The sequence below is a fragment of the Prionailurus viverrinus genome, chromosome B4 (assembly GCF_022837055.1).
Source record: "Prionailurus viverrinus isolate Anna chromosome B4, UM_Priviv_1.0, whole genome shotgun sequence".
Lineage (NCBI taxonomy): Eukaryota > Metazoa > Chordata > Mammalia > Carnivora > Felidae > Prionailurus > Prionailurus viverrinus.
The window spans coordinates 45,500,523-45,528,409 of NC_062567.1; the positions used below are offsets into that span (position 1 = coordinate 45,500,523).

At 40.3% G+C, this 27,887-nt stretch overlaps 1 protein-coding gene across 1 annotated transcript; it reads right to left on the reverse strand.

The window, feature by feature from the left end:
• Positions 1–3,491: 3,491 nt before the first annotated feature.
• Positions 3,492–27,096, reverse strand: ERP27 (endoplasmic reticulum protein 27). Its single transcript, XM_047865135.1, has 7 exons — positions 26,933–27,096; positions 26,458–26,558; positions 24,434–24,571; positions 10,756–10,872; positions 6,624–6,749; positions 4,317–4,514; positions 3,492–3,911 (listed from the first exon to the last, which is right to left on the reverse strand). Exons 1-7 carry the CDS (start codon positions 27,024–27,026, stop codon positions 3,864–3,866), a joined length of 822 nt encoding a protein of 273 aa, XP_047721091.1. The 5' UTR covers positions 27,027–27,096; the 3' UTR covers positions 3,492–3,863.
• Between the last annotated feature and the right edge of the window lie 791 nt (positions 27,097–27,887).

The following is a 27,887-nucleotide window of genomic DNA, read 5'->3' on the forward strand; positions in this document are numbered from 1 at the left end:
TGCTTGGCACACTTATACTTGGTTAGTAAGTATTTAAATAGCTGGATGAGACTATGAATCAATAAACTGCTCCCTCAGAATACACCACTTAGCACCCACCCTGCCCCCATCCACTCAAGGTAAACATGTATAAACAGGGGCCTGAAAGAAAACAACATGCCTTCCCTTGTAGCAGGACCAAACTAGGTGAGTTGGGAGAGGAGTCCTATGACAGATGAATGTGAGAGTATTGTGTTAACCATGTGCTTCTGATGTTTTGATGTGACGTCTTGGGCCTTGCTGACCCTGGAGAGACTGCTCCTCATAAGGCTAGCTAATTCACAGAGATGGTGAACAACTCACCCAGGGCTGTCTTTCATATGCAAACCAACCAAGCCAGAGACCATACCCTCCCAAACCTGCTTTAACTGAGCTCTCACTGGGCTCTCACACTCTGATCCACTATTCACCTGCTCTCATCACCTCAGGACCAGGTTCTGGACAGCTAGGGACAGATGACATTATTCAAAGCAGCCAATCTTAAAACTGCTTACCTGGCCTTGACTGTTCCTTCCCACACAAAGCACAATAAAGGCTATTGCTTATATTTTCCCCTTGGTCCCTGACCAACCCTGGTCCTTCCCCATGGTATGGCATGTTCCCCCCTCTTGGAAACCATAACAAACTATCTTTTCAATGTCAATTGCCTCCTGGTCTGTTGGCTTCACCATGCCTGAGCAACAATAAAACCTACATTTTATTATTTATTTATTTATTTATTTAATTTTATTTATTTTTTTTGAGACAGAGAGGGAGGGAGAAAGAATCCCAAGCAGGCTCCACACTGTCAGTACAGAACCCGATGTGGGGTTCGAACTCAAGGAACCGTGAGATCATGACCTGAGCTGGAACTAAGAGTCGGATGCTTAACTGACTGAGACACCCAGGTGCTCCCCAAATCTATATTTTAAAATAGCTATTTCAAATACTTCTCTAATCTCAAGTATGAGGCCTCCCGTGCTAATTCTTTTAAGACTCCGAAGGAAGTCTCTCATTTTTTAAAAGTTCAGACGATTGGAGAAATAGCTGTTATCCAGAGAAGGCAGTGTAGTATTCTGTTAAAAAACAAAAGCAATGACACACTTTACCTCATATGTATTATCAACTTGGGGTCTCAAAAAATCCTGTGAATTATTGTATTGCCCTCAATGAACTGAAATTTAAAGATAGGGTTTTCCAAGGTCACAGAGTCCCATACACAGAAGACATGAGACTCACACACCAATTTTCCTGGCATTCCTTCAATCATGCCCTGTTTCTCTACTTCTATCAAAGTCTTCTATCTTCTAGTATCTTTTTACAAAGTTCTATTGTATGACATCACCACTTCCTTCAAACTTTAAACGAAAGTATGGCAATTTCTTGCCAGCTAGGGCTAAAGAATGAGTCCATCATGAAAAGTAGCTAACATATATCTAGATGTTTCAACAATAACATGACCTTGGGAAAAGAATGCAGAGTCTTAGGAGATATTATCCAAAGACAGAGAAGATCTAGAAACTGTAGAACTTTATAATACCAAGTCTGATATTTAATGAATGAATGAGAAATTTTAGAAATTTCTTCTTTCTGAAAGAGTTCCCTTCTTTGGTCATGAGTTGCCAGAGCTACAAAAACCAGATTGGCTGTGAAACAGACAGGCAAAAATCTCTCCCAGTTCTGGAAAACCATAAACTGAAGGAACAATTCAATACAATAAAGATAAAAGATAAGCATTAAAAGACAATATATAATAAAATTTCTGTCGCATGTCATCAAGCAGCAAAATGCACTATAAAGATGCGGTCAGTGTTGACCAATGTGGAATATTGGGTGAATTCATGGGAATTTATCTTTTGACATTCACCAAATTCTCACAGTGGTTTGGAATCTGCATTTTTTTAAGCAAAAAAAGAAGGAAATGTGAGAAAGAGGGAAGAGGGAAAAATAATAAAGCCAATTAAGTGACTTGGAAATAAAGCAAATTAGCTGAAGAGTTGGATTGTAGGTAGGGAGAAAACAAGACTGGATAAGGAGGTTAAGAACACCCAGTAAGAATTGGGGGTGCCACTTGGAGATGGTGATTGGCAGCTATTAAGAATTTCCATGGACTGCAGGTAAGAAGAAACGGGTTCGTGTGGCCAGAGGATTTCAGCTGGATTTCAGTCAGGAAGAATTTCCTGACTATAGACATCAAGAGCTCTGGTTTACAGGATCAAAGAGAGGCTTCTGGGATGTGCCTACCCTAGGAATATATTTTAACCTCGAGAGAGAAGACGGGGTGGTTTCTTCCCCGTGGCTGAACTGGACAGCCTCCTCACAATCCTTCAGTCTCATGTTGCTGAGGGAGCATGCCATACACTGCTGCTTTCATAGTGTCCTTGCCAGCTGTCCACTCCCAGCTCAGAGGCTGTGGAGTTTTCCCCACAGAAAGAAACAACTAAGTCTTTCACTCCCTGTTCCGCACTTGGACCAATCCTTAAGGTGCACACTGTGGTTTTTCAACTCTTCGGCACTTAGGCCCTTTCCTTCTGAGCCAAGGGCCTCCTGGGAACAATGCAGCATCTGTGTGTTGACAGAAACAGCCTGTAGGCCAGAGACACTCAGCCAAACTCTCCCTCTGTTTCACATGGGCTGGATTGAACACCTTACCTGCAATAATCCGCTCCTAGTCAGCCCCAACACCCCCCCCCCCGCCAGAGCCAAGTACCCCTCTCCTTAACTATTCCCCAACCTTTTACATAATTCGACTCCTAGCTCTTTTGCCACATTTATACCAATCCTCATGGAGGATGGTCTCTACCCACTCTCCGTCCCACCCACCAAGTTAACAATAACACATTAGTGGCTCATGGCCGGACGCTAAACAGTGGACACCAAAGGGTGAGGTGCCTACTGCTTAATTGGGCATCTGGGTATTTACAAAAGGTTTGGCCTGCAAAGTGATGCCAGTCTTTTCCTATAACATTATTGCTTTTTATTTATTATGCGGTTGTTGATTTACATGGGGAGTTAGGAACGCTACACAAGCATAGAGTTTTTACATAGTCTGTTTCTGCTGAGTTTAGAGACTTGGAAACACCGGTTGACCCCGGCAAAAACGCAGTTCTGCAAAGGTGTTTAAACCTTCCTTTTGTTCTCGGCTGGGAGTTAGAGAGGGACATGTGCTCATGAGGAAGGTAGAGTTTCAACCCTTGAACAACCACTAAAGAGCAGAAACTATGTTGCATGTACGTCCTGTGCAGTGTAAAGATTCAATATTAAAATTTTTTTTTCAACGTTTTTTATTTTTATTTATTTTTGGGACAGAGAGAGACAGAGCATGAACGGGGGAGGGGCAGAGAGAGAGGGAGACACAGAATCGGAAACAGGCTCCAGGCTCCGAGCCATCAGCCTAGAGCCCGACGAGGGGCTCAAACTCCCGGACCGCGAGATCGTGACCTGGCTGAAGTCGGACGCTTAACCGACTGCGCCACCCAGGCGCCCCAAAGATTCAATATTAAATGACAAATCAGAATATCCTCCCTCCAGGAATGCCTCTCCTTCAAAGAAATATCACAATATTTCTCTTAAAGGCTCCATTCAGTGATGTGTGTTGCTGTGTATGAGACTACACAGTATGAATGCGTAGAAGAAGATAGGATGGGTAGTGAGAGAGTGTAGACAATTTAAAAGAAAGAATAAGGAGAGTAAATGAGATTTTAAGGAACAAAATGGAGGGGTGTGTGTGTGTGTGTGTGTGTTTAAGGCCTGTTCATCCTGTTGGTTAGCATCTCTGAAGTTTGAGTTGCCCTTTTGTTATATCGTGTAAATTCTTAGTAGTATGCGGGAGTATCAGGGAGAGCTCAGAGTTCCACCTTTGGAGTCTTTTCTTCTGATTCATGATTTTCTCTCTGAAAAACATCACAACACTATTATTTAGATTTGGGGCTCTTGGTTTTGAGAGATTAGCAAAATGAGTTATGTAATTACTCCTGGAAGACCTAAATCCATCTTTAATTTTTATTTCACGAACTCTTATATATGGGAATCTTATTTATTTCCCATTAATAATGCAAACAGAATGGTAAAACCCCAAATTCAGCTCCTTTGCATGTGCAAGACACCTTCCAAAGATGCATGTGTAGTTCTATTCTCACGATTCTATCCTAACAAGCCTCCTGATCCTGTCCACCATATCCTCATGTACTTTTGCTCTTAGTCAAATCCAGTAGAGCTTAAAGAATTTTTATTCAACAGGAAATGAGAAGACACAGAGAGTAACACTCAACTTGCTCTTCCTGAAGTCTCCCACTTACCAGCCGTTTCCTTCCCAGGAATCCATCACAAAAGTTCTGCACATTCTCCACTGAAACTTCCACTCTGAGTAGTGTATCCCACTCCTCATCTAGAGTCCGGTAAATTGCCAAAGCGGGCAGTTGAGACTCCTTTAGTTTGAAAAATGAGATCACCTTCCCATTGGCCTTCACACCACTGTCCACCAGAATAAAAAGAATCTGCAGTTGGAGAGGTTTGACAGGGAAACGTCTATCTGAGGTCCGGAAGAGAAAGAGACTTTTCACGATTGTTGCAGGTTATACTGATTGAACTTATGGTCTGTGCCATCCAATTGAATGGATTGCTTCTTATTTTTCACTGCTTTGGTATTTTACCCCTTTGATCAAGTTTATTTAATTTTAAGGACAGAGAATTGGAAGCAACTTTAGTGATTAGCTACATAAGCAAGGATAGCCTAATGGTTAAAAGCAGATGATACATTTTAAGTTTTGTGTCTGGTACTTTCTAGCTGTGTGACTTTGACACATTACTCAGCCTTTCTGAGGCTCAGTGTTCTCATCGGCAAGATAGGCTTTTGTTGGGGGAGATTAAATGAGAGCATCCATCTAGTATTTTCAGTACAGTTTTTAACATATGATAAATGCTTGATAAATGTCAACTATTTTATATTATTAAATCAAACCTTCTACCCAAAGTAGAAATATTTAGAATATTCTTGTTAGAGGATCGTCTACATTTAGAAACACTGAAAACTGCCAGTGTTAGGGAAACAACCACCAGAAAGTCAACTTATGTTACTACCAGACAGATGTCAGTATTGAAAATGTCTCTAGTTTAATGCAGTAGCCTTGAAGTGGTTGAAGTTTTACTATTTCAGTCATACCAAACAGAACTGTACAAAGTAGAGAGGGGACAGAAATAAACATTTATGGGACATCTAGTAGGCCCCAGGTATGATAGGTGCTTTATATGGGAAATAAGTCCTGAGTTTAAAACTTTAAGAGGCAATGGCAAAGAATAAATAAATTGTGACTAAAAAGTGATTTTTATTTTCAGCATCTTTGGGTTTCTATTTTCTTCACTTTTCAATGCAGAAAAAAAATAGACTTACCACCAAGGGAAGATATGGTTATATAGGTCTTTAATAGTATGAAATACATCTTTAACTTAATTTAATTTATTTTTTTTGAGTTTGCAAGCAAAAAAGTTTATCTTTATTGCTTCAATTTATTCATATTGAAAATATTTGTACCTTTTTTAAGTTTTAATTTTTTTATTTTTAGGAAACTCATTAATCAGCTTTCTTTGTTTGTTTGTTGTTTGTTTTTGTTTTTCAGGAGTAGAATTCAGTGATTCACCACTTACAAACAACACCCAGTGCTCATCACAAGTGCCCTCTTTAGTACTCACTACCCATCTAGCCCACCTCCCACCCACCTCACTCTGGCAACCCATAGTTTGTTCTCTATCATTAAGAGTCTTTTGTGGTTTGTTTCCCTGTCATCTCTTTTATTCCCTCCTTCCCATATACCCATCTGTTTTGTTTCTTAAATTCCACATATGAGTGAAATCATATGGTATTTGTCTTTTTCTGACTGACTTATTTCACTTAGCATAATACATTCTAGCTCCATCCACATCATTGCAAGTGACAAGATTTCATTCTTTTTGATGACTAACATTCCATTATACACACACACACACACACACACACACATATATATATATTTATATATATATATATATAAATTCACATTTCCTTTATCCATTGATCAGTCGATGGACATTTGGGATCTCTCCATAGGTTGGTTATTGTAGATAATGCTGCTATAAACATTAGGGTGCATGTACCCCTATTAATCTGTATTTTTGTATCTTTTGGGTAAATACCTAATACAGCAATCGCAACATCTTTATTTTTATTTATTTATTTAAAAAAATTTTTTTTAACGTTTATTTATTTTTGAGACAGAGAGAGACAGAGCATGAATGGGGGAGGGTCAGAGAGAGAGAGAGACACAGAATCTGAAACAGGCTCCAGGCTCTGAGCTGTCAGCACAGAGCCCGACGCGGGGCTCCAACTCATTTGGCGAAATCATGACCTGAGCCAAAGTCGGATGCTTAACCGACCGAGCCACCCAGGTGCCCCAATCGCAACATCTTTAATTTTAAAAAGGAGTAATGTGACTTATTATGTCCCAGTTCTTAATTCATGATCTCTTAATCATACTCACTTTCCTTATTTATCTAACCTCCCTGGACCCATCTGCCTTTTTTAGTGTCCTAGTACTGAGTATTCAAAAGGGTATCTGCCATTCCAGACTTACCTTCCCCTGGAAGATCTTGGCAGCATTTTGGTATCTGTGCATGCTTTCCTCATACTCTGGGGAGGCCTTGTTCATCATCAGTAGAAGATGAATCTGAATCATGCTATTAAATAGGCCAATCGCAGTCTGGCAAATTGAAGTGTATTATAGTTAAATGGAATAGACAAGGAACAACAACAACAAACCGTTAGTGGCAACCCAGTAAATAGGTAGGCTGAAATATAAATGAGAACTATCCACCCATAACACAACTAGCCTCCATCTTGGCCCTCCAGAAGTCTCCCCTTGGGCAGTCATGCAACTGTGTAGATCCCTGTCATCCATGATGAAAAAGGCTGAACTGAGCAACCATTGGGATATTGCAGAAATGACAGAGTGTGACTTCCAAGGTTAAGTCATCAAAAACATAGGGGCATCTGCCTTCTCTCTTCTATCACTCATGCTGGGGAAAGCCAGTCCCAGTGTTGGACACACAAGTAGCCTTCTGAAGAGATTCACACAGCACAAAATGAAGGTCTTCTACTAATAGCCAGCACTGACTTGCCGGCTATGTGAAGCAGATCCTATAGCCCTAGTCCAACCCTCAGATGACTGACTACCTCTCTGACCAATGACTACAACCTCACAAGAACCCCCAGATCAGAAGCACCTCGCCTAGCCTCTCCCAAATTGTTAACCCACAGAAACCGTGTGAGATAATCAAACTTTACTGTTTAAAAAAGCTGATACATTTTGGGGTAATCTGTTATACATCAATAGACAACGAATATATCATGTAACTTATCAGTTACTTCTTCTCAGTCCCTTTCCATGTTGCAAGAGCAGTCAGATACACTTTTGAATGCTTATTATGTGCTGGACACTGTTTCCAGGTCTTTACATATAATAACCAACTTGATCCTCAAAGTTTCAGTTTTATACATGAGGGAATTAAGGCATAAACTCTCCCAAAGTTACATAAATTGTGGACTGGGATTCACACCAGGCAGTCTGGCTCCAGAGTCCATGCTCTTTATTTTTGAATTTTTTAGAGAGATAGAAAGCAAGAGGAGAGGAGAGGGGCAGTGGGAGGGGGAGTTGGGGAGAGAACTTAAGCAGCTGCATGCTCAGTGTGGAGCCTGAACACAGGGCTTCATCCCACGACTCTGGGATCATAACCTGAGCCAAAATCAAGAGTCAGAAGCTCAACCAACTGGGCCACTCAGGCACCCCAGAGTCCATGCTCTTAACCATCAGGTTGTCCTGCCTTTTACATAGTTAATGGCAAAACCCCATCTAAACCAACTCAAATGAAAGCCATTTGCCTGGAACCTCAGCAATAAGATAAGCTCTTCAGGAGGCCAGAAGCATTGGCCCTTTTTTGCTGATTAGAGATGGTGATTTCCCATGAAGTTATCAGTGACGGAGGGGAGTAGTACAGCCATGAGCCAGAGTGAGGAGAAGAGAGAGCATGAAACTATGGCACTGGCTCTCTTCACTTTTTTTTTTTCTTTCTTTTCCTGAAACCGTGCTCCAGAGTCTCTTTTAAATAAATCCTATCCCTTTTCACCTCTCCTGCTTAAATACAGAAAGCATTTCTATAAAACTAGCATGTGTACAGGAAGCGAGAGTATGGTGGATGAATGAACTGTAAGACAGAGTCCCAGGATGCTGAGAAGGGGAGCCAGCTAGGTCGGATTCTTCTGGAAGCTACACACTACTCCATAGAGATTTTCCAGCAGTATTGGCCAAGTAGGCAAGGAGTGTTCAATGAGCTCTTTTCCAAAACTTTCTTCCTGGAATTAATTAATTTATATTTTAGAGAGAGAGAGAGAATGAGCAGGGGAAAGGGGCAGAAGGAGAGAGAGAGAATCTTAAGCAGGCTCCACACTTAGGATGGAACCTGATGCAGGGCTTAATCCCATGACCCTGGGATCATGACCTGAAGGTTGCTCGACCAGCTGAGCTACCCAGGAGGCCCTCTACCTGGAGTTTAAAGCCAGCTCTTAGATTTTAAATTTGGGAGATTGGATGTTAAATAAGAGTCTCTTGTTTTACTAGATCCTGCTACCTAAACTTAAAGCATGCATGTATCCTCCTAGAGCTGAGTTGGAGAATAATTTTGGGGAAGTCAAGAAATCAAAGCTAAAGAGTCAAAAAGTACAGCTGTCTTACTTTTTGGGTATACCCAGCTGTCTTGGGTATATCAGAAGTGATTAATTTAATCTTAACAGACAGTCTGATTTTCCACCTTGAAGCTAAGTATCAAGTGTAGGCATTAAACGTATACAGCTGGCTTAATACATGATTGTGAGTTTCTGCCTCCTCATTGTTACTGGTGCAAACCTCTGCGTCAACAGCAGATGAGAAATAGCTATACTAGAGGAGGCAGGTCTCCAAATGAGAAAAATATCACCTTTGGGAAATGTAGAAGTCACAACAAAAGGTGAACTTGCTTTTCTAAAGAAATTCTTACCTAATTTCTTCTTGATGTGATTTGCCTTCACTACTAATGTGGAGTGAAAGTAATTAAAGTACTTGTCATTAAAGTAATATGTCATTACTTTATAAGATAAGAAATGAACTAGGCACAAGAACTCAGGAAGGCCAGTCCTTGTTTAGTTAGCCTGCAGAACTCCAGGACCCTGGGGCCATAAACCTAGGGACTCTAAGATCATCTTTTCTTTTCCCACAAGCACTCCTGACCTCTACAAATATAATCATGAGAATGATGATGTCTAGGAGAAAACTGCCTTTTTGATTATTGCTGCCAATACCCCTGGGGTGCATGTGTTTGGAATCTTAACAGAGGTAGAAATGGAGTCACCGCTCTATGAAGACAAACGTGGTGTGAAAGATGGACAGGAATTTAGTCAACAGGAAAAGGGGTGTTTCCTATTGAAGGCTGTGTGGGGCAATGGAAAAACCACAGGATTCTGTCAGACTAGTCATGAAAAAAAAAAGCAGGGACAAGTGCAGAGAGCTGTTTCGGAAGCTCAAATTGCTAGTCATATGGCCTTGAGGAACTTCCCTTTTCTGAACTCTCTTTTCTTTCCTGTGAAATGGGAGTAGACAATATGAGCTAATCCATCAGGAGTTAAAATTTCTGCCTTCAGTTCTACCTTTCTGACTTAGTGACCTTGAATAAGTCACTTGGATCTTAAATGTGCTCCTTGATAAAATGGGCATAGTAATTTTCTCTCTTTGGCCTCAAAAAATCAATGTGAACATTAAGTGAGAAAATGGGTGTGAATTGGCTTTGTGAGTTCTAAAAACCATGATGTGCTCTAAAGTACTGTTATTAGAGAATGCACAGCATTTCAGAACTGATGAGATCACTGGAAATTAATACGCTATCACCTTATGTTCTACACCAGGGAAAAGAAAAGACAGGACATAGAAGGTAATTAATTCACTGTGTACGCTGTAGAATGTTAGACGACCAGAAGATGATCAGAATGGGTGGGCTGATGCCTTCACCCAGGTGGCATGCAGTGTGCAACACCATAAGAAGATAAATCTAGAAAGAAAGCTACATCACCATGAGGGTCTAGGCATGTGTAGGGGGTGCCAGACCAAGAACTGTTAGTTACAGGTCCACAAGGAGGTAGGACGAAGTTTTAAAAACTTTTGTAGAAATTTTACATTTGCTGTAACATCCAAGTATGTGATCAGTGAGCTTTATTTTTTAATATTTAATTTTTCTATTAAATTGTATTTTGCAAGTGGATTGGTCACTGATGCCTTTGGAAAAGTGGATCTTCAGCATCGATTACAATTTTGTTTGAGAAGTGTGGTCTAGAGTGTTGCTTAGATGAGTTGCTTTTAGCGAACACTCTCAGACAGCAAAGCTCAGAAGTGTTTGACTCGGTCACCTTGACTCTACATTTTGGCTCTCTTCCTTCCTAGCCGTCTGATGAGTGTTTAAGTTTTCTAACTCTGTTTCTTTCTTTGTTGAGGAGGGACAAGTCTATCAAACTTAAAGGGTTGGAGTAAAGTTTGCAACATAAACAGCTGGGTGTTCAGTTAATATCAGTTACTGTTATTATTGGTCAAAGGATTAAAACTCCTGGAAGGAGAGATCTCTGTATGGAGACAAGTACCCTCCCTGACATAGGGACTTAAGGGTCTGGAGCCAAGGACTATTGTTTACCGCAGGGTTGTACTCTGTCACCAAGTGGAGGCTGTTGATCTCAATGAAGCGGCTTAATTTGGTGGCATCAATGCTTTCAATGTCTTTGCTCTCTAAGTCCAATTGTTCGTTATCCACCTGGGTAACACAAAAAGGATAAAATTGTCACTGTTCTGATTTTATTTATTCATTGATAAATATTTCTGGACTATCTACCACATGTCAGGCACTAAAACTCAAAAGACATAAAGGGAAATAAGAAATATTCTCCACTTTCAAAGAACACACTGTCCTGTGGGATACAGAAATGTCATCACAGGGGAATCACGGGCCTATATATCACCTAAAGGAAGAGCAGAGAAGTTTCCAGGAGGAAGTAAGTCTTGAAAAATAGCTAAAATTTGGTTAGATGAATGAGGATGGGGAGAGTTTTAATTCGAAAAACAGTATTTACAATGGACAAAAAGATGAAAGATCCTATGTTCTGGAAGCTGCAGTTAGTTTGTCATAACTATAACAGTAATTCTAGTTGAGTATGGGTAGGAGAGGGACAAGGTTAGTGGGGTAGGCTGGGGCAAACTTCTGAAGGGCCTTGAAGTCAAGCTAAATAGATTACACTCTAAGAACCTGAAGTCAAGGGTTTACATTTACATAATCAGATTTATGTATGTACCTTTTAATGTGAAATAATATGCACATACAGAGAAAAGCATGAAACATAAAATGTAAAACTCAGTTTTTAAAAAATTATCACAGAGCAAACAACTGTGGAGCCACCACTTGGGTAAAGAAGTAGAATATTGCCAGAACTCCTGATGCTTTCTGTCTTCCCTTCTAATCCATAATTTGCCTTTTCTTTTTTTTGCCAAAGTTGACCATTACCTGACTTTTATGGTGGGCATTTTCATCCTTTTCTTTATAGCTTTAGATGCACTTAAAGATGCACTTTTTAATCCTATGGTTTAGTTTTCTTTTTTAAAACTTCATGAAAATAGAAATTAACAGTATATTTTATGTACACATATCTCATTTCTTTGCTTAACATTCTGTATATAGTCATTCATGTCATCACATGTAGCTGAAATTTGCTCATTTTCCTTGGCATATAATACTCCATTGTATAAATATGCAAAACTTACTCATTTTACGCTGATGGATATTTAGGTTATTTCCAGTTTCTGATTGTTAAAATAATGCTGCAGCGAACACTCTTGTTCATGGGACATAACCGTTGTCCATATACCTTGGATTGGGATTTTTCATTAGAGAGTGTGTGTATTTTCAACTAACAACAACTGCCAAGCTATTGGGGCATCTGGGTGGTTCAGTTGGTTAAGCATTGAACTCTTGATTTCGGCTCAGTCATGATCTCATGGTCATAGATCCAGCCCCATGTTGGGCTCTGTGCTTGGGATACTTTTTCTCCCCCTCTCTCTGCCCTTCCCATACTCACACACACACACACTCTCTCTCTCAAAATGGATAAATAAACTTAAAAAAATGCCAAACTATTTTCTAAAGTAGATAATAATTTCTGCTTACGCCTATATTGTTTGAAAGCTCCCATTGGTCCAACACTTGGCATTACCAGCCTTTATAATTTTATCCATTCTGGTGAATGTGTGGTAATGTCTTATTGTGGCTTTAATTGCATTTCCCTGAGTAACCCCTTGTATGTCCTCTTTTACGAAGTGTCAATTCAAATCATTTGCTTATTGTTCTATTGAGCTATCTTTCTTTCACTGGTTTGAAGATGCTTTTATACACTTTGTTATGTGAGTCTTTTGTTGCTTCTGTATGGCATATCTTCCTTCACAGGGACCTTCCCTTTTGTTGGCTATTTCTCATGAACGGAAGGTAATTTCAATGTAGTTGAGGTTATCAATATTTTCCTTGGTAACTAGTGTGTATTTTTGTTTTGTTTTGTTTTTCAACGTTTATTTATTTTTTTGGGACAGAGAGAGACAGAGCATGAACGGGGGAGGGGCAGAGAGAGAGGGAGACACAGAATCGAAAACAGGCTCCAGGCTCTGAGCCATCAGCCCAGAGCCCGACGCGGGGCTCGAACTCCCGGACCGCGAGATCGTGACCTGGCTGAAGTCGGACGCTTAACCGACTGCGCCACCCAGGCGCCCCTGTTTTGTTTTGTTTAAAAATCTTTGCACCAAAGTCATGAAGAAATTCTCTTATCTCCCATAAACATTATTATTTTATCTCTCACAATAGATCTAAGATCTACCTGGAACTTATTTCTCTCACTTTAAAATGGATGCTTAGATCCTTGATTTTTATCATCATCCTTCTCTAAAATATATATTAAAATCTACACATTTCCTCCTTACAGGGCTATAAATGTATCCATAAATTTTATATGTAGATTTCACTATCATTCAATCCAAATGTTTTCCAATTTCTGTTCTTATTTCTTCTCTAACCTATTGGCTCTTAAGAACTTAATTTAATCTTGTATTGATATGAATCAATATTAATCTTGTAATCAGTATTAACCTTGTAGCTTAATTTCTACATTTTATTTATAGCATTTGTCAACTTCTGTATGTGTTATATATGTCCTTAAAATTATGCATAATCTGCAGTTTTTTAATATAGTATTCTGTATAAACTAATGACTCACTTGGTTAATTTTATAATTCAAATTTTCTATATTCTTATTGAATTGTTTAACCAGTTTATTTTATCAAGAGAGTAATATTAAAATCTCTGGGGTGCCTGGGTGGCTCAGTCTGTTAAGCGACTGACTTTTGGTTTTGGCTCAGGTCGTGATCTCACAGTTCCTGAGTTCGAGCCCTGCGTCAGGCTCTGAAAGCCAATTCGCAGGCTGCTTAATATTCTTTCTCTTCCCCTCTCTCTTTGTCCTTCCCCCACCCCCAAATAAATAAATTAACTTGAGGGGAAAAAAGTATTAAAATCTCCCAACATGATTGTGAATTTAACCATTTTTTCTTATAACCCTGTTAGATTTGCTTATATATTCTTAGGCCATGTATTAGACTCTATCCTTTTACTTTCAATCTATCTTTCTATTTTACATGTGTCCCTATGTTTTAAAATATGTCCTTTGTAAAAAGCTCAGAGTTGTATTTTTTAATCCAGTCTGCCAATCCTTGTCTTTGCATTGCATTATTTTTTATAGAATGTAATTACTAATATATTTATTTCCATATGCATTTCCCATTGTTTCTGCCTGTTCCAAATCCCACTTTCTTCCATTTCTGGACTACTTTGAATTGATTGAGCACTTTATATTATTCCTTCCTTCCCTTGATTGGCTTAGAAGTTACACAAGCTACAATCATTCTTTTGAAGATAACAGCATGCACTACACAACATGCATTCTTTAGTTGTCAGAGTCTAATTTTAACTGGCAATTTTGTCTCTTCCTGGACAATGTAGAGATTAGAACAATTTAATACAGTTTTCCTCCATCCAACTATATACCCTGACCCCACACTCAAGGCTCACAGATGATTATTATTGTGTATTACAATTTTAAATCTCATATTTTTTTGTGAGATTTCTTCATTTCTTCCTGTACTTTTGAGCTTCTATCTGGGATGTTTTGCCCTCTGTCTAGAAAGCACCTTTTAGTATGAGTCAGATCTTTTGGGCGACATAATCTCTCAGTTTGGTTTCTGAAAATATCTTTATTTCAGCTTTATTTTTCAAGCCTATTTTTGCTGGAGGTAGAAGTCTATGTTCACAATTATTTTCTTTCTGTTTTTGCAAGATATAATTCTTTATATGTAACATTCCACTCTTGCCACTGAGAAGTCACCAGTGAAATTTAGTATTGCCTTTTTGATGTTGCTTTGAGGGTAATCTCTTCTCTGATTTAAAATTATTCTCTTTTTTTGGGGTGCCTGGGTGGCTCAGTCGGTTGAGCGTCCGACTTCGGCTCAGGTCATGATCTCACAGTCCATGGGTTCGAGCCCCGCGTCGGGCTCTGTGCTGACAGCTCAGAGCCTGGAGCCTGCTTCAGATTCTGTGTCTCCCTCTCTCTGACCCTCCCGCATTCATGCTCTGTCTCTCTGTGTCTCAAAAATAAATAAACTTCAAAATAAATAAATAAATAAAATTATTCTCTTTTTCTTTGAGTCAGCTATTATACTATGGCATGGCTAAGGGTAGATTATATATATGATACATAAGTATAATTATATATGTGTAGAGGTATATGTGTGTATATCTATGTGCATGGGTATGTATGTATATATATATATATATATATATATATATATATTCATATACGATCATCCTAATCCAATTTCAGGGATTGAGATGATTTGTTGTAGTCCTTGGGAAGGATGATTTACTTATGGTAAATCCTTGTTCTTAGGGTACTGTTCTTTAGGGTTCAAAGTGGGGCAAAGTCTGTTTTACTAAATCTACCTCCTACTTCCTCATCTGGGCCCAGGATTTCAACATTTACTTTTCAGGTTCCTTGAGTGTCACAAAAAAAGCTGTGAAACTTCTCAGACTCTTGACTATTTCTTTAAAAACTGGCAAGAAGAGCCCCCTAGACAAAAAGCGGTCCCAATACAGGGTTTTCCTTTTGGGGTTTTATCTTCTAGATCTTAGTCTAGTTATTTCTCTCTCTCTCTCTCTCTCTCTCTCTCTCTCTCTTGCTAGTTCTCCAAAGACTCTTGCCCCCTTTACTATTTGCCTGGATTTTAAAATAAATTGTTATTGGTGAAAGGGATTATTTGTTTACCTAGTCTGTAATCCCAGATTAGCATTTTAGAGCTACCTTTCCACCATACTCAGATACATTAAAAGATAGGACTTCATACTGTCAATTCTTATCCCCAGAGTTTTCCATTCCCCTCCCCCAATCTACTCCTGTCCATAAAGCACAAGATAATACTTCCATCACCCAGAGCAACTATGCCTACAGACAAATGCTAGCTTCTGAACAGTTCTGTTTCTTAAAATAGTTTGAATCACTTTTGAGATCCTTGGGCTGCCAACCCTTGGACATCTCAACCCCTTTCCCTTATGTCTGCTTTCTCATATAGGTCCTACCCAATCTGCTCTTGGTCTGGATCAGAACTATCCTTTTACCCTCCAAGCTCCTTTCTCTGAATCAACCTAGCAAAGTCAGAGATAAGTGTCGTTTTAGTTTATGCAGGAAGGAATTCATTTAAAGGTAAATTAAAGGTAAATTAAACACTAGGAATCCAAGATTGCTCATTATGCCCTTCGCATGATGACTACCAGTTGCATATTTTTCTCTTCTTTTGTTCAAGGCGGTTTCCCATTGGTTAGTTAAAAGTAATATGCACCTTTAAGAAGTCCAAGGCACGCTATGGTTAATATTATTAATTCTGGATATATCTCCTGTAATACATTTGCAAATGAATCATTTGTTGAGTGCCTGTTGTATATTAGGCACTGAGGCACAGGAGTGCTGACATTCACTCAGATAGCGATTTAATTATTTTATGACTGTTTTGCACAACTCAAATTTAAGAAATAAATAAATGTTGAGGTACAAAAATATGTATTTCTTTTTTTTTTTTTAAATTTTTTTTTCAACGTTTATTTATTTTTGGGACAGAGAGAGACAGAGCATGAACAGGGGAGGGGCAGAGAGAGAGGGAGACACAGAATCTGAAACAGGCTCCAGGCTCCGAGCCATCAGCCCAGAGCCCGACGAGGGGCTCGAACTCACGGACTGCGAGATCGTGACCTGGCTGAAGTCGGACGCTTAACCGACTGCGCCACCCAGGCGCCCCAAAAATATGTATTTCAAAATAAGAGTTTTGAAAAAAATTCATCAAAACCATAGGATATTTTAAATTTTTTTTTTAGACGGAGAGAGACGGAGCATGAGCAGGGGAGGGGCAGAGAGAGAGGGAGACACAGAATCCAAAGCAGGCTCCAGGCTCTGAGCTGTCAGCACAGAGTCCCACCTGGGGCTTGAACTCATGGACCCTGAGATCATAACCCGAGCTGAGGTCAACCGCTTAACCGACTGAGCCACCCAGGCGCCCCCAAACCATAGGATATTTTAAAATGTGAAGTCGCGGGGCACCTGGGTGCTCAGTCGGTTAAGCATCTGCCTCTTGGTTTTGGCTCAGGTCACGATGTCATGGTTTGTGAGTTTGAGCCGGGAGTTGGGCTCTGCGCTGCTGCTGGTGCACAGCCTGCTGGGATTCTCTCTTCTTCTCTCTCTCTCTGCCCCTCCCCCCTGCGCATGCTCTATCTCTCTCAAAATAAATAAAAATAAAATGTGAACTCTCTCTCTGTATATTTAATTGTTTTAATATTCACAAAGTGGAACCGAGGGGAAGGTTTGGGGCAGAAATATAAAAGCAAAAGGGAAAGTCTTCCTAGGGGAGTCCTGGCCCAGCCTCTCTTATCCTCCTTCCCAGGGCACTAAGAGTGACGAAAGAAAGAAAATGAGCCCACAGGATCTTTGAGGCTGCTTAAGGCCTGCTTTGCCAGCTGGCATGTGTCCTTCGAACTTAAGGCTTTGCTAATTGAAAACATCAAACTCATCATTATTATAATCACAATCAGGGTCCTTTTACTATTTCATATGTCTACTTCCTGATTATTTGTCTAGGAACTCTAGCGGCTGGGTCTCACCTAACAGAGCTGTGCTGCGGTCAGGAAGCCCCTCCCTCTCTGCTCTTTTCCAGGCAGTCCTTCCCATTTCCCAGAACAGGGAGAGCAGGAAGACCAGTTACTCCAGGTGTTTCTGGGCTTAAGGAATGCGGCATACTGGAGGCGGAGGATGTTAAGTGGTGATAACATTCTCGAAGTAGCAAAGAGTTTTAATAAAAACCACTCTCCTGAAGTCTCTCCAGTTTGTAGTGCTTCTTTTAATAAAACATGGCCGACTGGGTCACTCTTTCTTAAGCTAATAAACTCTGGAACGTCATGTGTAGGGCTCCTGGAAACAATATTCGAACAGGAAATCTCCCTCTGTAAAGGGAAGTATTTGCATAATGCCCTGGACAGAAAATCTGATCCTGAAACCAAGAGCTGGGGAAAGATTTTTAATATATTTTTTTTCCCCAGTGTTTGGAAAGAATTTTACTTGAGATATCATATTATTTTTCTTCCCCAAGAAAGAAGCACCAGAAGAAAAACAGAAACTGTAAACCAGAAGAGTTTCCACCTTACAATATAATTTTGAGACTCCCCAAAGAATATTTGAAGTGGATTATTTTGTTTTAGACACTACTATCATACCAAAAGATTAATCAGGTGTTTTTTTTTTTCTGTTCATTAGTACTTCAGCAATATTCTTTTGAATTTCTATGTATTTCTTTAATTAGCAACCCAGCACTTCATAAAGTATATTAAAGTTGTCTTAGTTTACACCACAGTTACAGTATTAAATATCTTGAATAACACTGAGAAATCATTTGTTAAACAAAATCCCTCATGTCCCTGGGTTTGTTTTTATAAACCATTTAGCTTGCCATAGAGTTCATAAAACTATACTTTAGAAAAAAAACTGAATAATTTGACATACCTTACTTCCTGCATTTATTAGTTTATTTTTATGCACTCATTCCTTTTGATTCTCTTTGTTTGGAGAGGTGCATTCCTTTTTTTTTTTTCCTTCATTTCCTTCCTTCTTTCTTTCCTTCCTCATATTTCTTTCTTTCTTTCTTTCTTTCTTTCTTTCTTTCTTTCTCTCTGAGAGAGAAGAGGAGGGGCAGAGAGAGAGAATCCCCAGTAGGCTCTGCACTGTCAGCATGGAACCCAACATGGAACTCAATCCCATGAACTGTGAGATCATGACCTGACCCAAATTCAAGTCAGAAGCTTAACTGACCTAAGCCACCCAGTGCCCCAAGGTGCTTTTCGTATAATAAGCAGCCAGCACATAACCATGTAAGGAATGGAAGAATGCTTTTACTGTGTTTCCATTACATATCCTATTGGGTCAAAGTTAGGCTAATTATATTTCTTAAAATAGAGGTGATTGAAGAAACCCAAAGCGAGATAAACATTCAAATAATATCTGAAATTCCATTTTAGAACAGGCTCATGGTTTATTCAACCCAGGATTATACCTCCATTAGGGCAACAATGAGAACACTTGAGAGAGTGTGGAGGGTCTCCCTACAGTCACCCTCACAAAAGACAAGCTGTCGTACACACTAAACAAGTTGTCATACACAACTTATTATTGTTCCACTTAGTTCAATTCTTCCTGATCACGTTTGTATAGTTGTCCTGCCTGTTTTTGGAGAGTGGTGTATTCCATGAATATAACAGTTGCTGGCTTCTTATTGCTCAAACATTTCAAAGCACCCAGTCCTGTCAACTCATTGCAGTCTTACTGTGTTTTCACCTATCATTATTCCAGTTTATCTCCAAATATGTTCTTACCATTGAAAACTCTCTATGTCTAAATCCTGAGATTTCTTTGTCAAAATGTGTAATGCCTAGAGTAAATCTGGAGAAATGATGCTAGGGTTTAAGTAGTGCAAAGGCAGGGGTGGGGGTGGGGTTGAGGAATCGTTTAGGAGCAAGTGCTCTGAATAAGTAGGCTTTAGCATGAGAGGCATTAGAATAGATAGAATCTAGGAGTAAAAACAAAGGTTTTTGTCAGGGTTAAGTACTTTGGAAAGTCACTCTAGTATCACAGAAATGGCATGATTTGGAGACAGCTATGCTGGGTATGAATCAGATGTCTGTTTACTCTATAGACTTTTTCTTAATTATTTAAAAAAAAATTAACGTTTATTTATTTTTGAGAGACAGAGAGAGAGGGAGCATAAGCAGGGAGAAGCAGAGAGAGAGGGAGACACAGAATCTGAAGCAGGATCCTGGCTCTGAGCAGTCAGCATAGAGCCTGACGTGGGGCTCAAACTCAGGAACTGTGAGATCATGATCTGAGCCGAAGTGGATGCTTAACCGACTGAGACACCCAGGCGCCCCTACTCTATACACTTTTGACAACTGAATTGATCTCATGGAACTTTAGCTTCCTTCTGGATAATGCAGGGACCATAATAATGATTGCGTCAGATTTGTGCGAGAATTAAATGGTAGAACACTGAAAAACACCTAGCATAGTGTCTATGATAAATTAGGTACTAAAAACAAACATAAAAACAAACAGAATGAACTATACATTTAAGATGAAGGTAGGTAGGGCCCAAGAAATTTGCAACAGGTTCCCATTTCCTCATTGAAAAATGCATAGTCCTGATGTTCTTTAAAAAAAAAAAAGAGTCATCCCAAACTCCTGAATAATAATCCTGTTAAAATATGGACCAAATGTTTGAAAGTATAAACTGAGAAAAATATGTTTATCTAAAAGTTGGCGCAGCACAAGCGGAACCTCTCCCAGACCTGCCAGTGGAGTAGGGCGGAACCGGTGTGTTTGTTTTTGGTATGGTACAGCAATAATCTCATCCACAGGGTTCCCAGGAGTTCATTCAGAGTGGGGCTGCCCTTCGCGGTAAACAACAAGCAGATGCTAAGGGAGCATGAACAGCTCTGGGAAGTCATCTACGGGGCTGCACAAAGGATAGATTGTAAGCAAAGCTAATGTGCCTATTAGGGGTTATAAAATCTGTAGAGACATTGGAAGCAACAGCACTTGTTTTTTTCTTTCCCACATGTGTATCTTGGTAGTACTAAGACATTTACTTACTTATTTATTTATTTATTTTAGTACCAAGACTTTTAAAATCAGTTCTTTATGAGGGGCACCTGGGTGGCTCAGTTGGTTAAGTGTCCAGCTTCGGCTCGGGTCATGATCTCACAGTCTGTGGGTTCGAGCCTGGAGTCAGGCTCTGTGCTGACAGCTCAGAGCCTGGAGCCTGCTTCGGATTCTGGGTCTCCCTCTCTCTCTGCCCCCCCCCCCCCACTCCCTCTCTCTCTCAAATAAATAAACATTAAAAACAAATTAAAAAAATCAGTTCTTTATGAGACTTAAAATAACAAACTGGGAGAGAAGTACTTGTGGAGATGTAGCTGATTAGAATTTTTTTATTGAAGGGTTACTACCAGTGGTCCAACAGTCACACAAAAGGCATTAGCCTAACTTTCCATCTTTCCTACCAAAGCTTTTCATTGGAAGAGCTTCATTTAATCCAATTTCACAATGGTGAAATGCACACCTGCAACTACTGTCCAGGTGGGAAAGAACTGGTGAAGGGACTCCGATGTGCTTTTGGAGGTGAGTCAGTTTCTCAAGTACTTCTGAGGGTCTTTGTGACCAGAGGCATATTGTGGGCTTTGGAAAACAAATGTGAACAATTCGTGGTTCCTACCCTTGAACTGCTCATGGTCTAATGGAGTAGTAGGTGAGACGGACACAAAGATACATGACACGCACTATAAAGTGATAAATATAAATACAGATATCAAAGTATAGAGGAATAGGCGGGCCAATTTGAAGATTCCTTGGAGGCTTTGTGTAGGATACAATGTCTGAACTCATTTACTGGAATCTGAGGAGTTAGCTGGGTGAGGCTAGGTGAAAGGGGGCATTGAGGGTGATGGCATTTTAGGCAGAGGAACAGTCTGTGTGAGTGAAATCATGGAGTTGTATCATCAAACTGTGTATACTTGGGAAGTGAGAGGATAAAGCCTATGGTAGGAGCATGTTGGAAAAGGGACTAGAGAAGCAGATAGTGGCCAGGTCATAAAAGACTATATGTAGGGGCGCCTGGGTGGCGCAGTCGGTTAAGCGTCCGACTTCAGCCAGGTCACGATCTCGCCGTCCGTGAGTTCAAGCCCCGCGTCGGGCTCTGGGCTGATGGCTCAGAGCCTGGAGCCTGTTTCCGATTCTGTGTCTCCCTCTCTCTCTGCCCCTCCCCCGTTCATGCTCTGTCTCTCTCTGTCCCAAAAATAAATAAACGTTGAAAAAAAAAATTAAAAAAAAAAAAAAAAAAGACTATATGTAACATTAAATATGTCAGTTTTTCATCTTGTAAGAAATGGGGAATGTTGAAGAGGTTTTAAGAAGGCAATACCATGGCCCAATTTCCATTTGAAATACAGCATTGTGATACCAATCTACAAACTGGATATGAAGTAACAAAGGGAGAGTAAGAAGCTATCGAAATTGTTTATGTCAAAGATGCTAAGAGACTAGGAAATAAAGTAGAAAAAGTAAAGGGGAATATAGATTCAATAAGATTGGAGGTGCAATGGGCAAAAATTAGACCAAATGAACATAACCATTCAATACAGTTGGTTTAGAGGAACAAATAAAATTTAGCAGGTGCAGATGATAAATTCAGTTTTGAACATGTTGGGATGGTAGTGCTTATGAGTGTATCCAAATAGTTATATACAACAAGCATTCGAATCATGAGAGAGGTCCAGTCTAGAGATAAAGCACTTCAAATCCTCAGCAGACCCATGATAGTCAACAATAAGAATTGTATTACCTAAGGAAAACTCATTCATTCATTCATTCATTCATTCAACAAACACTTAATGAGCACCTGCTATATGACAGACACTTTTTTTGGGCTCTGTGGTTGAAGTAATGGACGAAATAGTCTCTGCTTCTACAGAATGTGAATTCTATAAACCAGATTAGAAAGAGCACTGGGTCAGAAAGCAGTGTAGATGGAGGCAGAGAAGGTCTCAAGGAGACTAAGAAAAGCAGAAGAGGACCAGAAGTAGGCTCCTAGAAGTAATGGAAAGAAAGAATGTTAAAGAGACAGTCAACAATGTCAAACATGGCAGAGATGTTTACTTAAGTAAGACCTAAAGAATGTTCATTGGGTTTGGAAATATGGAAGCAATGCTGACCTCAGTGAAAGCAGTTTTGAGGGGGTGTGGGGCATAGATAAGATAGCAGTGTATTTAAGAGCTTAAAGAAAATTGGAGACACTGAATATAAAACACATTTAAAAGAGATGTGGATGAGAAGTGAAATATATAGGATGGAGGCTGGAGGGAGAAGGCCATTTGTGCAGAAATCTTGAAAACTTTATCTTTTGTCCCAATTTTGCATTTCCAGTGGATTCTGAACATCTTTATCTTGATATGCCACCAACAATACAAACTCAACAACTAACTAAAGCATGAGAAAACCCAATTTTTTGTGTATGCCCTCACTATTTCTACATACCCTGCCTTTAAACTGCCTCCTTTCCACAATTTTTATATTTAATCAGCAGCAGGACCTGCCTTTTCTTCACTTTCTATTGCTACCTCTCTACTGCAGACCCTCAGTACATGATTGATTTTGTCAGCCTAACCAAAGTCCTCTCTAACTCTTGTGTTTTTGCTTAACAATCCATCCCAGCCATCACTGCCAAAATCATCTTGCTAAAAACACATTCCTGTTCATGTTACTCTCCTGATCTCAAGGCTTTAAGGGTTTTCTAGTGCCAACCCAGTTAAATGCAAACCCACTAAATTGGTATTCAAGTTTCTCCATAATATGGTTTCAATCAAACTTCTCTGTCTTATATTTTTTTTCTCCAAATTTGTACCCTGAGATCCAGTCAAAGTGGCTTGATCATTGTTTCTTGAGTTTAATTTTTTCCCCACCTTGGACATGAATGCTCCTCTACTTTGTCCAAATTTTATCTACCCTTTATTTTTTAATTTTTAAAAAAAATTTTTTTTCAACGTTTTTTTATTTATTTTTGGGACAGAGAGAGACAGAGCATGAACGGGGGAGGGGCAGAGAGAGAGGGAGACACAGAATCGGAAACAGGCTCCAGGCTCCGAGCCATCAGCCCAGAGCCTGACGCGGGGCTCGAACTCACGGACCGCGAGATCGTGACCTGGCTGAAGTCGGACGCTTAACCGACTGCGCCACCCAGGCACCCCTCTACCCTTTAAATTCCAGTTCAGTCCAGTTTCTCATTAAAAAGTTTTTTAATGTTTATTTATTATTTTTGAGAGAGAGAGACACACACACAGAGACAGAGACAGAGACAGAGACAGAGAGCAAGTGGGGAAGGGGCAGAGAGAAAAGGAGACACAGAATCTGAAGTAGGCTCCAAGATCTGAGCTGTCAGCAAAGAGCTTAATGTGGGGTTTGAATTTGTGAATGCGAGATCATGACCTCAGCTGAAATTGGACGTTAACTGACTGAGCCACCCAGGTGCCCCTCCTTCCTCATTTTTTTTGGTCAGAATTCCTGCATTGCATTTATCCTTTTAACCATTATAATACTTTATCCACAGTGATGTTTTTTGCATTGTAGATACTTATAAATTATGATTACATTCTCTACTATGTTTTAAGATCTATTGAGAGCAGGGGACATATTTAACATGTTTTTATTATCCGTATCTTGCAGATGACACAGACATTGTTTAATGCATGTTTGGTAAATGTAAGCGAACTCCCAGTGATATAAAAATATAAAATTTTAGAGCTCAAAATGACCTTAGAGATGATATGGTCAAACTCTTTTATTTTACAGATGAAGGAATTGAAACTAAAAACTGCTAAGTGACTTGCCCATGTCGCATGGCTGGTCAGTGACAAAGCAGTGCTATAATCCTACCTCTTGACGCTCAGTCCAGTCTTCTTTCCAACTCATGACAGCACCTGTTTGGGAAGCTTGAGTTGATCCACCGTCTTTGTCATTATCGTCCCTGACTTAATGGTCCCTGGCACCATCATTAGTGTTAAAGTCACAGAGCCCTTCCTAGTTGCACAAATTTGTGAATCCACAACCAAAAGGAAAAACTGGAAGAAGGCTCGAGCAGCCCACCCAGCTTACCAGGCGGAAGAGGGAAATGGTGTTCCCAGTGATGTTGTAGTGGGCCAGAACCTCAGAATCCGTGCTGATTCCAAATGACACGGCTTGGAATTTTTGCACCATACTGTGGAATAGGGACACTGCTGGGATTTCTAAATCCTGAAAACAAGAGGGGGAAAAAACCCACAGGGATTATTTTGGAGAAGAGACACATAGAAATGGAATAGGGAGTAGAAACGTGCTCACTCGTATAAAAAAATAATAGACTTGATTTAGTGTCAAGTGAAACAACATTTGCCTGTAAATTTGCAGTGGTATTGTTGAATTTTCCAGGCTTGGTGGGCTAATAGGTAACTACAAAATTGTAGCTAAGCCTGAAACTCCTGTCTGGCCTTCCCATAAAACTTGCAGTTTATTAGCAGAGAAGGGCCTCAAAATCATAGACGCCTGTGGAGTTTGGCTGCACCGTCATTGATATACCCGAGGAGGCAAATGTCTTGGGAACAATTTGTGGAGGAAAGAAGGAATGCAGAAATAAATAGGTACTGTCAAAGGTCCTGAAAGGAAAAAAATAATAATAATAATAATAAAGGAAATTAAAATGGAACTTAGAGGTTTTATTAACAAAAGTTTGTGCCGGATGTGGAAGAACAATCCTCTTCCCCTGCATTGAGCCTGAGGTATTGCCCATGAAGATACTGTTTCTGTGTTGTTCCAACTCTAGAACTCAGGCCTGCAGCAGACAGCAGGGAAACCACATCTAAGCGATGATCCAGTCCTTCTATAGCAAGCTGGCATCATTTTCCCTGCTGTCACAGGACCTTTGCCCATAGCAGCTCCAGGCAATAAACAGGAGGGAGCATATTCTTTTCCGACATCTTTCTGGGCTGGAGGAAGAGATGTGCAAAAAGAAAGAAGCTGACTAACCTTGCATCTGGGGTAATTGGACAGGGTGTGTGGAGTTCATCCGAGGCTATGAACAATTGCTAATCTAGGCTTGCCCTTTTTTAATTCCCCTTAGAGTGGAATTACTCATGGATCAAATGACGGACGGCATCTGGTGGCTGTTTAAGTTATTGCAAATTCCTCTATTCCCACTTTCTTTGCCTCTCCCTGCCTTTCTGAAAGTGGCCGTTTCTGTCTACCGCTCAGATCTCTCATCATTGAGAAACATGCTCCCCTGTCTTCCTTCCCCACATGCATCTCACTGAAGCTATTTCCAGCTGTGTACACAGAATTGACAGGGTGATGGTGACTAATTAGTGGAAATAGATAAGAAGGTCTGCAATAAGAGTAGGGGCTTGATCTGTGAGAATAACCAGATGTTACCTTCAAAGAAAGATAAAAATGCTGGAATGGTGCCCTTTCATTTATGGCTGCTTTCATTAGTCAGGCAGCCAATCTGGAAGATGGAGGCTAATACCTCAAATATTCAAAATGTCATCCTTTTTCAACATTTCGGAACAAACAAAAAGAAAGACAAGTGAGGGACTACCTACTTGGTAAGGCTTTAGAAAGAGATTAACTATTGACTTATGCGTTCCCTGGATGATAGAGGTTGGGTTTACTCTGGTCTCTGCCTCAGCAATCCAGACACTGACTTAACATTGAAAGCATTTATAGATGAGAAGATCCAGAACTCTTTTTTGGGGGGGATGGGGGGAAGAGAGGGACAGAGGGAAAGAGAGAGAGAGAGGGAGAGAGAGAGAATCCCAAGAAGACTCCACACTCAGTGATGAAGCCCAATGAGGGGCTTGATCCCATGACCCTGGGATCATGACTTGAGCCAAAACTAACAGTTGGATGCTCAACTGACTGAGCCACGCAGGCACCCCAAGACTGAGAAGTCTTGAATCAAGTGTGAGAAAGACATAATTCAGAGACTGGGAATGTCTTGAAATTGAGAGGTCTAGACTGATAAACTGAAAGTGAAGTCTGTGCCCCTTGACTTCTAGTGCAGTGGCCAGCAGGTGACTCTCATGTCTGCTCTGAGGTAGAATGTTTCCGGTTCTTTGGGGGAACAGAAATGGGGTCACTGGACAAACCTGGAAGAAACCTATGACAGCCACCTCAGCAGCAGCAATGAATTCCATGGTAGCTGGGACATCTGTGAGCTGCACAGTTTCCCGGGAAGCACCAGGATCATCTACAGAGAGAGAGAGAGAGACAGAGGGAGAAGCAGAAGGTTTTGGGGTATCACATGCAGAAGAAACAATTCTAAATGCTGAAGGTATCCATACTTTTTCTCTCCATACTAAGGCCAAGGAGATCACAGTCTCTAGGGGCACTGTCATCATCCCAAGGCTTTATTGTTTTATAAGGAAGGTGACTTCACCTCATGGTCTCTCTCTGAAGAATAATGCTAGGCTTCTCTTGTCTCTACTATGGAACACAAATCTTTATCCAGCATTTCCTAGAAGATGTTCTACATTGGGAGGAACAACACCCAGATCACTACCATATTCCCTTTCCTTCACAATACTTTTGCCCTATGGTCACCCAAGTGCTTTTTTCTTTTACCTGAGGATTCCTGAACTTCTGCAGCAACTTCTGGAGATGGTTGGCACATGAAAAGAAATAATAGAAACAGGAATCTGCATTGGTCAGCTTCCATCCTTCTTTTTCTGCTCCTGCTCCAAGCCCTGGACCTGTTATGGGAGGCCAATTCGCAGCAGCCTACTCCAGTTAACTGGCCATAGTGTTGTTAGTGTTCTGGGAACTTTGCAGCTGGTTCTATGGGAACCTTCAACTTCTGAGATTAAAGACCAGGTTCAGTGACAAGATCTCAGAACATAACCGACCAGAAGAAAGTCAAGTCTGTTCATTTATAAATTTTTTTTTTTTTACATTTTTAATTTATTTTTGAGAAACAGAGTGAGACGAAGCGTGAGCGGGGGAGGGGCAGAGAGAGAAGGAGACAGAATCTGAAGCAGGCTCCAGGCTCTGAGCAAGCAGTCAGCACAGAGCCCGACGCGGGGCTTGAACCCACAAACTGTGAGATCATGACCTGAGCCGAAGTCTGACGCTCAACCGACTGAGCCACCCAGGTGCCCCAAGTCTGTTCATTTAGATTAAATAAAAAGGAAATATTCTCTGCAGGTATTGGTCTAAGTACTAGGGATACAAAGATAAGTATGATCTGATCCAGCCTTTCCCAGATTGTTAGTGTGAAAGATGAACAAATAAGCAGATCACTTAAATATAAAATGGGAGGTGATTAAAAATTGAGAAACTCATAGGATACTATGAAAATACAGACTTAAGGACACTTAGCACAATGGTGGGGTTCAGTGAAGGTTTTCTTCCTACAAGGGATGCCTAAGCAGAGTCCCCTGTAAATAGGATTTTTCCAGGCAACAGCGGTGGAAGGAGAGTTTCATGTAAAGGGCCCATTCATGTAAAGAGCCCAAACACGGAGATGCAAATGCAATGTGTGAGAGAATTATTAGTAATTGAATTTAGGCCAGATTGTAGG